The sequence below is a fragment of the Chiroxiphia lanceolata genome, chromosome 1 (assembly GCF_009829145.1).
Source record: "Chiroxiphia lanceolata isolate bChiLan1 chromosome 1, bChiLan1.pri, whole genome shotgun sequence".
Taxonomy (NCBI): domain Eukaryota; kingdom Metazoa; phylum Chordata; class Aves; order Passeriformes; family Pipridae; genus Chiroxiphia; species Chiroxiphia lanceolata.
Window position 1 is genome coordinate 101,340,271 of NC_045637.1, and position 15,344 is coordinate 101,355,614.

The window sequence follows — 15,344 nt, forward strand, 5'->3', positions numbered from 1 at the left end:
GGGAGACTCCACAAGCTCTCTGGGCAACCTGTTCCAGTGCGCCGTCACTCGCACACTAAAGAAGTTCTTCCTCATGTTCAGGTGGAACCTCCTGTGCATCAGTTTCTGCGCGTTGCCTTTAGAGAGCGCTGATGGCAGAGACACGGAGAGCCGCGGAGGACGCGCGGTGCCGTCAATCGCTTCGTTCAAGGCCCTCCCCCCCATCCGCCGCCATCCTCGCCCCCCTCCCGCCGCCCGCGGGGCGGGCATGGCGCAGTTCCCGCGAGAGCCGCGGTATCGCGAGAGCCGCACGGGACGGACGGGGGAGAAGGAGGTGAGATTTCGCGAGAGCGAGCGGTTCTCGGGCATGCGGGTGAAGGCTGTGGCGCCGCGCGCGATTGGCGGGCCGCGCTCCCCCTCCCCCGCGCGCCGCCGGCTCCGCGCATGCGCCGCGCGGCGCCGGCCCGTGTCCGTGTTTCCCCGGTGCGGGTGTCACCGCGCGATACCGTCGAGCCCGCGTCAGCGCCCCGGGCACCGCCACCGCCACCTGCGGGCCCCGCCGGGCACGATCCGCGGGAGCGGAGCCGCGCAGCGCCCCGGACGCCCTGCCCGGGGGCGGCCCGGCCCAGCCTGACCCCGCTGCCCTGCCGGGCAGCGCCTGAGGGAGGAGGAGGCGGCCCCGCGGCCCGCGCCCGGTGTCCGTGTCCCCGGCCGCGGCCCAGGATGGAGTAAGGAGGAGCCGCCGCCGCCGGGAGACACTTCCGCGTTGCGGGAGAGGCCGCGCCGGCCTGCGGGGCGCTCCCGGTGCCGCTCCGCAGCTGCCGACTCGGGCAGCGCCCTCAGCGCCGGCCCGACTCCGTATGTACTGGCGGGGCCCCATGTGAGGCAGGCGGGCGGTGCGGGAGCGAGCGAGGCCCCGGCGCGGCCGCAGGGGTCGGTCCCGGTGCGGGTCCCCATGGCGCCCTGAGCGCGGCGGCGGCGGGTTCCTGGGCCGCGCCCTCGGCCGTGAGCGAGCTCGATGCCGAGCACCTCGGACGCGGCGGCCGGCGGGAGCGGGGGCAGCCGGGGCTGGGGCAGCGGCGGCAGCGCGGCGGTGGAGGCGGCGGCCGACAAGAAGCGGCTGCACCACCGGAGGCGGAAACGCTTCGCGGCCCAGCCGCAGCCGCCACCGCCGGCCCCGCACCCGCTGCTGTTCCCGCTGCTGCAGCCGCCGCTCCTGCAGCCCCCGCTGTTGCAACCACCGCTGCCGCCGCAGTCCCTGCTCTTCCTAGCGGCCACCGGCGCCTCCTCCTGCTGCGGGGACGGCGGGGAGCGGAAGCGGCCGCGGGGCAAGCGGCGCTCGGGTTCCCGGCACAAGCGGCGGCGGGGCCGCGGCGGCGGCGGGGGCGGCGGGGGCACCCAGGAGGCGGAGAAGCGGCGCAGTAGCGGCGGGCTGAGCACTCTGGTGGAGGAGTACGACGACGTGAGCTCCCAGTCCGAGGGGCTGCTGGGCGGCGGTGCGGCCGGCGGGGGCAGCGGTGGGGGCAGCCCGGGCTCCTCGTCGGGCGGCGGGACCCAGCGGCAGCGGAGCGAGGCGGAGCGGAGCGGCCGGTCCCGTCGGGAGCACCGCGGTAGCAGCGGGCGCTCCAAGGAGCGGCACCGGGAGCACCGCCGGCGCGGCGAGGACAAGGCGCAACAGGAGGGGGCGGCGGCGCCGGGCCGCGGGGCACCCGAGCCCTCTTCGTCGTCCTCCAAGTCCCGCAGCCGCCACAACCACACCGGGAGCCAGGACCGGGAGGGACTCAAGAGTACCAGCGGCGGCGGCAGCGACAGCCGCAGGAAGGGCTCCCTCGCCTCGCCCAGCAGTGGCAGGAAAGAGCGGGAGAGCAAGGCGCATCGGAGCCGGACTAAAGCGGCCAAGGAGCCGCCGTCGGCTTACAAGGACCCGCCGAAGGCTTACCGGGACGACAAGCCTGAGCCCAAGGCGTACCGGCGGCAGCGCTCGTCGCCCAGCCCCGGGCGGGATGACAGCCCCCCGCTGCACCGCTCCTCGCAGAGCCAGCGCGGCCGCAAGTCGCTTAGCCCGGTGAGCGCCCGCTCACCACTCAGCCCCTACAGCCGCCGCCGCTCCCCCAGCTACAGCCGGCACAGCTCCTACGAGCGCGGCGGGGATGTGTCACCCAGCCCCTACAGCAGCTGGCGCCGGTCGCGGAGCCCCTACAGCCCCGTTATCCGGTGAGTCCGGGCCGGGGTGAGGCGGGAAGGAGGAATGGGGAAGGGGGCTCGGTATGTGGAGGAGGGGATGCAGGGAAGGTCTGAGAAGTGTGCATTCAGCAACAGTCTTGCCCTCTTGCTGCCAGAAAGCTGGGGCGGGGGGAAGGGTAGAGGGACAAGTACAAAGATCTTCCTGTCTTGTCTCTTGGGGGTAAACGGAGACGCGGTTGCCTGTGTCTGTAACACTTCTGCGTCTAGTTTCTCTCCGTGGGAGACCACCTAGCTGGAAAAAGGCTTTTAAATGTAAAAAGGGCACGAGAATATTCTCGGATTAGAGTGACTGAAGGAAGATGCTTCTTGGAGGACAGGTTTTCTGAAGGACCAGTTTTGATTTTTAAATCTTTACTTATAGAGCACAGACATTCTCTGGTACGTTTTTATGTATCGTATTGCCCCGTAAAATAGGATTTATATTAAATACATTTGGTTTTGGTTTAATTCCCACTAACCTAAAGAGAGAACAAGCTCACAGGTAGTCTGTGTTTACAAGTGTTTCTTGTTCTTTTTAGAGGTCTACAGAAAGACTTAAACTCTGTGTTTTGCTAGGAAAACGAGTCAATGTCAAGATGTGTTTGTCTTTTGTGCTATACACAACCAATGAAAATAAATGTAAAGCTCTTTTTCTAGTAAGGTTGTGTACATGAATGTATTGGAGTGTGTTTACAAATAATTTTTTTTTTCAGTTAGTGGGTACTCAGGGTGTTAAAGTTAGCATTGCATGATTTTGAATTTTATACGAAGAGGAAACATGAGCTGCGTGTTTCTAATCAGATACAAATCGTGTGGTGGAATTAAAGCTCTTCAGAATATTTTAACCTGCATCAAAGTCCACTGAGAATTTAAAGTACTTGCTCAGTATGTGTTTATAACTGAAGATTTTTATTCCTATGTAGGAATCCTACTGTTGCCTCATTGTTTATAGGTTTACTTAAATTCATGTCTGGACTTTTAATTTTAAAAGCATCAGGCAATTTGTCGTTCTACTGGCAAAAATTTTGTTTACAAGGCATTACCTTACTTACAAGGCAGTTACCACTTGTCTGGGAACTGTTCTCTGGTGTTTGTAATGAGTACTTTGTGTTGGTTTCCATTTGGGGTGTCCTGCAGTGTATCCAGGGAACAAGCTGAAGCTGTTCTTGTGTTTCACTGGCTGTTGGTAGGGTCTGCTGTCCTGGGTGCGCTGTTTAAAGAGCGAAGTAACAAAGCTGTGTCCTACTTTGTTCAGAGAGAGGGAGAACAACGGTGCCTTGGCATAAAAATAGTGATTGTTTTAAGGTGTGGTTGTATGAAACAGTTTTGTATACGAAGTGTTTCAAGCAGAAAACAATGTAATTGCTCTGAAAAACAGCATGTTGTTCTGTGAGAGCCTGTTACAAGTGGTTAAGGATACACTTTCAAAATTATTTTAATAATAGCATATTTGGAATATTATCTGCATAGCTTGATTTAAATGTTCAAGGAATCAGATTATTTTTGTAGTTTCTTATATCCTGGAATAAGAAAGCTAATAATGATGAGCAAAATTATGTACGTGAGGTTTGCCTTTAGGAATAGCTGTATTAGTCACGTTGACAGCCCAGTTAAGCTTAGGGTTCTGTCTTATGCCCAGACTGATCAGTTTGTAGTAGAGTTTTGTAGGAGGATTGTGTTTCTTTTTTTTCTGTTGGGCCTGTGATTTTGAAGCATGAGAGTTTAAATGTCCTGATTTTTCTGTTGACTCTGTGGTGAGCAAATCTTTGAGCTGCAGATCTGTTTCTAGGAGTTAGCTATGTGACTTCCCACCTTCCTTCCTTTCTCCCTCCAGTTCAACTGTAATTTGCATCCAGTTTTTAACTGCTTACGGATAAATTACTTGTTGACAAATGCAGACTGTCAGGTTTACAGGAGAGGTATTAGAATGGTTGAGTGAAAATGAGAGGTTGCTATATGTAGAAAGCAATGTTGGTCTGTCCCAATGGGGCATTCATTGCAAAAATATAATTTTCACAGAAAACAAAAGAAACCGAAAGTGTGAAGATTAACTCAGTTGTTCGTTATCTTTACTAGTTGTGGAGAAAACAAAGCTAGTGGTGTTTTTTTTTTTGCTCCCATACAGCTATTCCACATTATGTGTACTGCAGTGGCAATAGGGAAATAAAGATGGAAGCTTTTTATACTGTTGTTTCAACCACTGAAAACTATATCATGATCACTTTTAGCTGGACTCTGTGATACTACAACTGAAATGCTGAACGTTTTTACTGTCTTGTTTAAGATATAGTGGACTTAGACTTGATAGAATATTACAGTTTCATGAAGGCAACAGCTTCTTGCAGCACCTGTCGCCTTCATCTGGATGATTTAAAGACTTAATTCTGGGCTTGTATCCAGCTGTAATGATGTCAGGACAGTAAGAACTTTGTATGTGAGCGAGTATTCCAGCCTGCAAGTCTTTTTGCTCTTTTCATCCTATGTCTCATATATGTCTTCTCTGATGTCACGTAAATTTAGTTATTTTGGGGTGTAGAAAATAAGGAAGTATTTCTAGCACACTTGGAAAGCTCGTGTTTCGAGTGCTGTTTTTTTCGTCTGGATGTCTGAGCTGCTTAGGGAGAAACTTCTAGTAAACAGCTGAAAAGAAAAGTGAAGTCAGCTTTACTCATTTGCAGCAGCAACAGTGCACTTGAGTGAATTGAGGTTTGAATTGTAGCAGTGAACTCTGACTACTGTCTTTAGGTGATGTTGCCTGGATGTGGGTTCTGAAGAGAAGCAAAGACAATGTGTGTGCGTTCCACACTTGGTGAATTCTTTTTGAATGGCAAACTAATTGCCTTTTCCATTATAATAGCAGGAAAAAATTGTGGTTTGGACAAACTGAATGTTTGAGCTGTTTTCACTTGTCTGACAAAACTTCTTTACTTGCTGCTGATGGATTTGTATTACTGTTTTTTTCTTATGGATAGAGTAACACAGATGTTCTAAAGCAGCACATGCATATTTTCAAAATGGAAATTCTTCTAAAAATATGAGGCATTTATTTCTCTAATGATAAGCTGGTTAAAAAAAAAATTCACAACCAAACCCCATGGTTGACAAAATAAGCAGACACAGTCTCTCGCTTCCTACAATTTCGTCCTAAACTAGTTTTCAGAGAACTATTTTTTGTAACTTCAGTCAGGTCATATGTTATGTGATCACACATTTAATTCAGTTAGCAGTACAGATGAATAATCACATTTTTCCAAATTTGGATACACCTACCCATCTGCTTAGATAAAAGTAAGTAGGTGGGGCACTACAAGCATAGTACTACTGTGTGTATGGATGTTTCTTATAGGAAAGATACAGATTTCTTTCCTTTTTGGTACCATAGAGCCATCTCAGTCTCTCCTGGCAGCTAGTGTGTATAGTGAGGCTCTGCAAAATGTGGATGATTTATATGCAAAACCACAACAAGCATAGGAAGACAGTAAAATAGATATTCAGCTACTAAATGCCTACTCCGTGGAGAAGGCATGGTTTCACACACTGATATGAAAATAACTTTGAATCCAGTAATTCTACTACTTTTGAACTTGAAGGAGTAAGAGACAGTTTGACTTTTTTCTCCCCCTTGAGTGGCGGGAATAAGATTTTTTTTTTTTTACTTAAAGCTCTAATTTTGTTTAGCAAAACTGTATTTTGCAGAATTTAAAATGGGACACTGTATGTTTTCACTGTTTGGAGTAGCTAATTTTTCCAGTGAATATTGAAACTCCCACTCTATTTCTTATTCTGAATTTATTAATATTTGTTTTGTTAATTAACAGTGGCCTTTGCCTTTTGCCCCAGCCACACTGATGTGTTTTTCCTTTTCCTGGTTGGTACTGTTTCTTTCCTTATTGTGGCAAGGGACCTCATTTGACAATTTAACTTCAAACGTGTTTAGAACACAGTTTTTGAGTTGACGTTTTACTGGTTGATTTTTTTTTTTTTGGTAGGCCAAGTTCTCATTTGAAAATATAGAGTTATAAAGCAGGTTTAAGAAACAAGTAAAAGCCAAGCTCAGAGTTTTCTTGTATTCCTTTGCTGTATGTATTGGAGACCCTTTTAAAGATTTACGGTTTGAATCAATAAGGGAAGTTATATAGTCTTCGTGTAGAAAGTAGCTGAGGTAGGTGGTTGGTTGCAGAGCTGCCTAGAATGTAACCTTGAGCTAGGGGCTAGAGAAAATAAATAGAATTAATTAATAAGGTATCAAGTGAAGGAATACTATTACTGTAATGGCTTAAAGGAATGAATTGTATGTTTGCCATGGAAAAGCTATACTCTGGACTAAAATGTTTTGTCAAGGTGGTTTATGTCAGTGAATGATTATAAATGTCTTGGAAGATTTGCAGTGAAGCTAGTTGATTAATTTAGGTCTCCCTTTTCAAATACAGTATGACCTTGCCATGCAGTGGAAGTTGGCAGTGCTGAGTCAGTAGTCCAACATTAACTGCTGGTAAATGAAAGAGCTGGGCCCACCAGAGCAGTGGTTGTTTTAACCTCCTTTAGACTCTTCGGTTTCTTGTTTTCCCCTTCATATTCTCATTAATCCCTTTGTGTTATGCCTTGTCAAAAGGTTACTGACAAAGTTATTTCCCTTATTCAACTTCATGGGCCCTAATGTGTTCTGAGTACAATATTGTGTACATTTAGGTAACAGCCAGTGTAGCTGGCTACCAGCATGTTGGATTTAGCTTGCTCTTAAAGCAGTTAAGAAGAAAAAAGGTTTTCAAGTTTACAAACATGAGAAGATAACACATGACCTTTCTGATTTCTTAATAAAATGTAACTTTTTTTTGGTAATAAAAATCAAAGGAGTATTGGAATGGGACAGAAAGAAGCACATAAAAAAGCAGCAAGGCAAGAAGCACCTTGTAAGCTGAGTGAAATCTCTATTCCTAGTAATCTGACATGTGTAACTGTTATTTTTCTTTCCTCTGTGCTTGCAAATATCAAGATAGTAAAATACAGCACTCTAACATGCTATTTTGAATTCTTTCATTCTGTACTTGAGAATGTGATTTTACATCAGTAGACTTTCTTCTTTGTTAAATTCATTAATAAATGAACTCTTTGGTGATTGATTAGTGAGCCAGTGAAGCCTAGAATGTTACCTTTAAGGAAGGAGGAACATTGGAACAGTTTTGAATCTTGTAACTTTGACAATAATAATAGCACTTTGATCTCTTAAATTTTTTTAATAAAGTGACTAAGTATGTTGTATTAAGCAGAGAAAAAATAAATACCTGTTTGTTTTATGGAAACTAGGGTACTGAGCAAAAAAAAAAACTAAAAAGAAAGAATTGTGATCCCTAAATCATCTTTTTTTTTTTTTTTGTCTTTGAGGGGAGAAAAAAAAGTCATTCTTTTTGTTGTTTGAAAAGTGGAGAAAAGCAGTGCTGAGTTTTGGGTTAAGGGTAACTTGCATCCTAGTGCTTTCTTCCTCTGTCACTTTCTTTAAATCTGCCTCTTCTTATACGTGTTTTGTAGATAATGTCTTAAATTTTTTTGTTGTTTTCATTTTACAGCTACACATAGTATTATGTAGTTTCTTCCATTTCCCTTTGCAGCTGATCTAGCTGTTGTCTCTAGGGAAGAAAAAAAAGCAGCCTTAGAACTTCATTAGTCCTAGTGATACTTAGGGTCTCTAGGCAAATTGTTTTTTTTTTTTCTTTTTCTCTCTCCATATATAAAAACATATTGAAATCTGCATATGGTTCAGAAGGGGTTTTATGAATGTCAAGAGACCTGGCAGTTCTCTCTATAGGGATCTAGACCTTTGTGAAATGAATTCAAGATGCTCATAGGAGACTGGCAATGGCTGTGTGTGGCAAAAGTAAATGAGGCAGAACTTCTGGGTGCAAATAGGGAGAAGCATCGAAGGAAACTTACCTGAAACGGTGGCTTCTTAGTAGTCTGTCCCCACGTGTGTTACTGGCAGATGCTGGCGCTTTTGTTTAAGAGAGTGGGAAGTGACCTTTAGGTTTAGTGCACTTCCTGATCTCTCCATACTTGGGGAAGAGAAGTTTCAATTGCACTGTTAGATTTATTCTCTGTTTGCAGCACAATTGTAGCCACTGTTCTTTTGTTCCATTTTACTGTATTAAAAACAAGCTGCTGACTAAATATGAAATAGTTGGTGATGAATGTCAGATAATGCATTTTATATGTATGTGTATGCACACACAGTGTGCGCTGAGCTGAGCCCACCCTTTAATCCTGAGGTTCATCTGCCGGGTCCGAGCGAGCTTGGACGGTGGCAGTGAGGTCCTCAGGACGTAGGTTTGTTTAGAGTGACCTTCTCTTAGATGGATGGCCTTACAGGGCTGACGAGCTCCATCTGCCCGGGGGACTCCTCTGACCGGGAACCGAACCCGGGTCGCTGTGTCTCACCTAAAAAATCCACTGCGCAGGCTCAAAGGGTAAAAGACCTTTCCCAAATCTTCGTTCGCGAAGACTGGCCATACATACATATGCACACACACACATTTAACTAGCAACCTGCTAGAAGATTTAGAGAGGACTGTGTATTTCAGATGTCTCTACTGGTGTTTTTTCAGGGTCCCAGTAAGTGGTCTTGTTAAATGGCAGACACTGGCTGTTGTGTGAGCCGATTTCTGTGCTGTTAAGACTGCATCTTTTAAGTCACATGAATCTTAGCTCTGAACAGAGCAAACTATCTGGTTTTATTATGTATAAGGCAATATTTCTCCACTCTAAGTGCTGTATAAGCATGTAAACATATCCATATTTTTGGATTTATACCATTTTTATAGATGGAAACTTGCACATAAGTTGTCTGGCCTGGGAGATTCTACTGGGACTTTTGAACTGCATAGATGAAAGTGAGAGTTGAGTGTTTGAAAGATCATTAGGCTTCTGAAAACAGCAGATTTTATCATTGTGACTTGAATAACTAGCACTTTGACAAATCTGCTTTTTACTTAAGATTCAGCATTTGTCTATTTAGTTAATGTTTTCACTGTAACTCTCTTGGGTTTAGCCCAGTGGGTTAGGTACAACAAGGGATTCTTGCTAAGGTGTTTGGGATGCCACAGGAAGTTTCAGTTTATTATTAGCACAGACATGAACTATGTAGTATAACAATTATTTTTTCCTGACAGAACCAGTGAAAAATTTTTGGGAAAATTCAACCAGTGCAGAGATTATAATCAGTCAACATATTTGATAACTAGGCTGCTATCATTTTGATATGCTGTTAAGGGCTGTAATAACTATTGGGACTGAAACTTAAAAATATTTGTATGCACGTGTATTTGCTGTCTTCCATATTTGCTGTCTCTATACATGAAAAAGTATGCAGTTGTCATTTGGGGTGTGAAACCCAGGATGCAGAATGGTTAGTATGTGTGGGGTTTTTTCTGAGCTTGTGTAAATCCACGTTCATGTCCCAGACTTTCTTGACTATTGGTAAAATACAAACATGAATCCACTGTCAATTCTTGGCTTCCTTACATGTTTGTTTTTGAAGAAAGTATAAAATTTTAAGTTATTTTTTGGCTTAGCTTTCTAAAACTGTCTCTTCCTCACCAAGTTATGGTAGCTGATCAGGTGATCAAATCACTTTTCACTAATTTGAACAGATTTTTTCATTTTATCCTTAGTAATGAACTAAATGAACCTGTTTTATTTTGTACCAAAGTTGAACAGAAATAGTCTTAGAATCAGGCATAGTGTCTCACCAACTGCATTGTTTTAAACTGCTACATCTCTTTTCAAGTGCGTGTGGAAATACATCCATGTTTCTGTTTGTTACATTGATTACTTTCTTAATATTAGACACTGATCAAAACAAACAAGAAACCCAAAATTATACTTATAAAGGAAACAGATTTTGAAACCTTTAGGGCATGTTTTGAATTTGGTACAGGTTGCAATGCAGTCCTTGGGATGGAGGTTATGTTCCACCGATAATGGGAGCAAGTGTCAGTTTAAATAGCTGATTTATGAACAAGATATACAAGCAAATGTTTTCCAAGACAGGTCAGCGACATCCTTGCAAATGATGCACCATTTATAAGAGGTCAGTTTAGGGGATTATTAGCTTGTGCTTGATGCTGGAGAAATATAATTATACTGATTCTACAGCGGGTGCAGATCTGTAGCTATAACACTTCTTGAGACTGTAATTCCCCTCTGAAAGTCAGACAACAGTGTGAGGAGAGAGCTCACGCATTTGAAGTGCATGTATTTTATGCATTGTATCAGCCCTCCCTTTTTCTTCCTGCTACCCCATCTTAACTCTGTATAAAGAAACTTTGCACCTTTTTACTTTTACTCCTCTTTGACCAAGCCTCTGAAAATTTCTGTGGTATTTAGTACTTAGGTTTTCAAAATAATAATGAAAAAATACTTTTGGCAAAATGGTTCATAAAGGAGCAGGAGTTATCAAGGGAATTTTTCTGATCAATATTATGATTTTATTCGGTGTATGTTAGACGTGGACATAAATACTTCTTTACTGAAGTGAGCCAAACGTTAAATTTTTGTTGAGAAGATTATTATTTTGTTATTACTATTACTATCTGTCATTGTTACCCTGCTGTGCCAGAAAATCCTATAAAGGCTACTTCCTGGCATAGAATTGAACTGTGCTAGTTTCCAAGAGTTGTCTTCATCTGCAGTTTGATTTTTTTTTTTTCCTTTCAAGAGTCTCTAGCAATTTGGATCAGTTTCAGTTTTACCTACAGAATTTTGAAGTTTGTGCTTAGTGCATACACATTGTTTTCAGTCACTTCTTGATTGATCTCAGTGACTTTTTATGAAGACTGTTAAGAGTTCCTGTGTTATAAAAAGAAAAGTGTGTAAGTTTGGAAATTAGTAAATATTGCACACAAAATAGAATTACTATTGTACTAGCTTAAATATTTGTTCAGTTGAAGCATTGAGATGTAACTTTGTGTTTTGATAATTAGAACTGAATTAATTTGTCACTAAAATTAAATTGTATATGGGGTGAATAGTCCTGATCATAAGGATTGTAGTTGGCTTCCTCTTTGTTTGTTTATTGGGGTTTCTTTGTTTGTTGGTTTGGTCTGGGGTTTTTTGTTTATTTTTGTTTTGGCAACCTCCATACGGTGGTTGCCAAGTCTTTTGAACTCTGAAATTTATCTGTCTCCAGGAAGTCTTATTTTTGCTATTGCTTGATACTTTTTCCTTTGTCCAGCTGATGAATACTGGTTTTTTTAATCCTCATTATACTTTTTTCTCCCCTGCAATTGATTAGCAAAACAGATCTCCATCAAACTTTAATCAAGAAAATACTTGTAAATCTGATTAATATCCTTGCCATCCTTGGTATGGTAAAATGGATTAAACCCCCTGCATTTAATTTCATTTATTTCATAATATTTCTGTGTAGTAGCAGTGGATTAGGCTACTTTACTTGTTCCATGCCTTTCACCTCAATTTTTTTCCCTTTACATTTAAATGAAGAACTGACTCAAAACTACTACTAGGCAAATTAAGATATTTTGAAATTTTGAATGAAAAAGTCATTCATATTAAACGGTATTTTTGGACATTAAAAGTTTACTTTTCTAACTGTTAAGATTGCCCCCCACACACCTGCCCTCATTCTAGGTTGTTTTCTTGATATGATTTTGTAGATAGTTTAAATATTTTTTCTTTCTATTAGTGTCTGCATTCAGATGCTGTTATAACATAGGCTCATTTGTGGATTATGTTTGCTTATCATAATGCTTATCACTAGGTGTAACAAGTATTAGGTACTTGTGTTTTTTTTGGGGGGGCTTCTGTTTGCTTTTTTTTTTAAAGTGTACAATTAGATTTCAAAAAAGGAAAGCTAAGATTTATTGCTGTCTTTTAGTAAGTTATATTGTAGCCCTTAGTATTCAATTTTTTTCAATTGACTTATTTTAATTACATTTATGAAAGTGAAAATTAAGAAGTTCCTACAATTACTGGTTCAGTGTTGTGTTCACATTTCTCTTTCTGTTGTAAAATTAATTTAATTTGGTTGAACTCTGATTATGTAGTCAACTGAATTTTCCTCAAATACTGCATATACTAAAGGTGTTTGTAAAAGTTGCATAGGATGAGATTTTCTTAAAGGAGAAAAATATCTCTAAGTAGCGAGGAAAAAAGAACATTCCTTATATAGGTATTCTTGTATTTCACAGTTTTGTAACAGGAGAAACTACATCTAAGAAAGTTGTAATATTTTCTAACAACCTGTTTAGGTGTAAAATTTTCATTGATTAACCATAGATTTTTATTTTTTTAATGCATGGTCTTTCCTATTTAGTAGACTTCTGTTTATTCGACAGCATGGTGATAATGGTTGGTTTAAAAAATGTAGTTTGTCAAAAAAGCAGATATACTGGGAAAGCAGCTAAACTTAATTTTAACTGGATAAATTTTTACTTTCTTAAAACAGGAGATCAGCAAAATCTCGAAGCAGAAGTCCATATTCATCAAGGCACTCGAGGTCTCGTAGCAGACACAGACTGTCCAGATCCAGAAGTCGTCATTCAAGTATTTCTCCTAGTACATTGACTCTGAAGAGTAGCCTGGCTGCTGAGCTGAACAAAAACAAAAAAGCAAGAGCTGCTGAGGCAGCCAAAGCCAGTGCCAAAGCTTCCAATACTTCAACACCTACTAAGGGAAGCACTGACACTGCTGTAAGTGCACCTCAAGTGAACAACGTAAAGGATCTGAAGAAGATCAAAACTGAGCATACGCCTTCTCCTACCAGCAGCACGAGTCTGAAAAACGACAAGGCAAAAGCAAAGGTCTCGCTTCCTGAAACAAAAGGGGAAAATAATTTAATTGCAGACAAAGTTACTAAACAGAAACCTGCAGCAGTAAAAGAGAATAAATTAACTGTTGTAAAACAGCCACTGGTCACTGTAAGAGAGAAAAGCAAGCAGAGTGCACCAAGTGTAGTAGCCAAGGAAAAGGATCGAATCGTTGCACTACCAACCTCCACGCTGCCACCCTTGCCTTTGCCTCCCACGCTGCCTGAAGACAAAGAAACTGATAGGTGAGTTGTGACAGAGATTTGCTTTTGGGATTGTCTGTTCCTTTTTATTATTGTTGTTATTATCTGTTCTTTTATTGTTGGTGATATTGTTGTTATTATTGCCTTCGCAAAACAAATACAAACCTATTTGCTAGATCAGGCTGATGCATTATGTACTTTGTTTCTGCTCTTCAGTTGTTTAACTGTGTTTAAAGGTGTGGTTATTAGTTAGAAATTTGATCTTAAAAATAACTTAATCACAGAGTCACAGAATATGCTAAATAAAGGGACCCACAAGGATCGTTGAGTCCAACTCCTGGCCCTGCACAGGACCGCTCCAAGAGTCACACCATGTGCCTTACGGTATCTTAAACTCTGTCAGGCTTGATGCTGTGACCAGTTCTCTGGGGAGCCTCTTACAGTACCCAATCACTCTCTGGCTGAAGAACCTCTTTCTAATATCCAACCTAAACCTCCCCTGACACAACTTCAGGCCATTCCCTTTGGTCCTGTCACTGGTGACCACAGAGAAGATCAGTGCCTGCCCCTTCTCTTCCCCTCACGAGGAAGTTGTAGACTGCAGTGAACTGGTTCTTGAAAAGAGAAGGATTTTGTGTTGGACGAATCTTTCAATAATAAGTGTACTGAAGAGGTGACTTAAAATTGCTGGTACATAATAGCTTTGGGACTAATGCAAGGATGCATTCAAGGATTCAAGATTTCAAGTTTTGTGTGAACATAAACTTCAGGGGAAAAGTTGAATTCAGCAGCAATATGTGAAAATTTTTTATTTAGCTGGAGTTTGAAGTAAACGTTTCTTTTTCCTTTGAAAGGCAATTGTTTTATAGTTGTGCATTATTTTAGTGTAATTTATCTCAAAGTTCAGTAGTATTATAATAGAGTATGTATAATGGAAGTGAGGTTCATGGCTTATCATTTTTGTTAACTTTTGAAGTGTAAGAAATGGTCTGTAGTGAAGAAATTAATTTCTGTCTTCCAAGTGTCATCTGAATTTTGACTGTGTTAAGTCTGTTCCTAGTCCAAAGAATATGTGCTGTGATTTGTATTGGAAAATTATGCTGTTAGGCTGTAAGTTAGTATTTTTCTTTTGGTTTGGTGATGAGAAAAGTTGCTTTTGGTTTTACTCATGGTGTTACATGCCTCTCACATGTTTGCAAGAAATCACTTTCTCACAAGTAAACCAAACATTTTTAGCTAGAGCTGTAAATGTTTCTCTTGTGTTTGCTAGTAATTTAATGCTGTGTTAAACATTAAGGTGCATAGGAGACCTTGGGAAATAAATGCAGCCTAGCAGTATTAGATAGATACATTCCTCTTTTACTGCTAAACCCAATCTTGTTTCTTGCCCTTCAGCACTGTAGCAAATTGAATACCTGTGTGGCAAATGGCATTTAAATGTGTGTCAAAGCCATCCTGTCTAGGTAAAAGAGATTCCTGACACTGCGAGCAAGATTCAATGTTTTAACTAAAACCGAGGCTAACTAGTTTAACTAAATATAACAGGCATTGCAGTATTAATTGCAATAATATGAAATGAGATTTCATATTGAAGCCGGCTAATTGTTTCTGATTATTATTTTTTTTATGTAATGCCTGTTTAAGTTTAGCTAAACTGTACAGAGGAGTTAAGCTACAATTAAGTTGTGGTTCTTTCAGCACTGGGCTCATTCTTTCAAAAAAAACCCCCTAATACTTGCAAACAGCTGCATTAGAAAGATTAATGACAAGTAATAAAATATCTTTTATGCTTTTCTTAGTTTTGCCCATAGGATGTTATAAACTTCAGAATAGTTGTGATTACAAGTCATGATAAAACTGAAGCCATTGATGGAAAAAGATCAATTTTTTTAAAGGTGGAGGAGGACAAAGGTATTGACCTTGGGCTCATAGTTACTGTGGGGAGATTGTGCCAACAAAGAAAGCTTGGTGCTGTTCCACTGTGTAAGTTAGCTGAAAGGGAAAATTGCCCTGGTTGTCAATGATGTGTGATTTAACAGACCTGAAAAAAAAGACTGCTCTTGGCTGCCTCTGTTTTCATGTGCCACTTTTAAAATCTGCTTCAGAACCTTTCATATGTTGT

General features: G+C 42.2%; 1 protein-coding gene across 6 annotated transcripts in view; it reads left to right on the forward strand.

Annotated features, from left to right (window-relative positions):
• The first annotated feature begins 521 nt into the window (after positions 1 to 521).
• CDK13 (cyclin dependent kinase 13) overlaps positions 522 to 15,344 on the forward strand; it is a 49,304-nt gene continuing 34,481 nt past the window's right edge. For all 6 annotated transcript variants that reach the window (XM_032675610.1, XM_032675635.1, XM_032675643.1 and 3 more), the window contains exons 1-2: positions 522 to 2,193; positions 12,659 to 13,264. In XM_032675610.1, the coding sequence (XP_032531501.1) occupies positions 998 to 2,193; positions 12,659 to 13,264 (1,802 nt within the window). In that variant the 5' untranslated portion in view covers positions 522 to 997. The remainder of the gene's footprint in view (positions 2,194 to 12,658; positions 13,265 to 15,344) is intronic.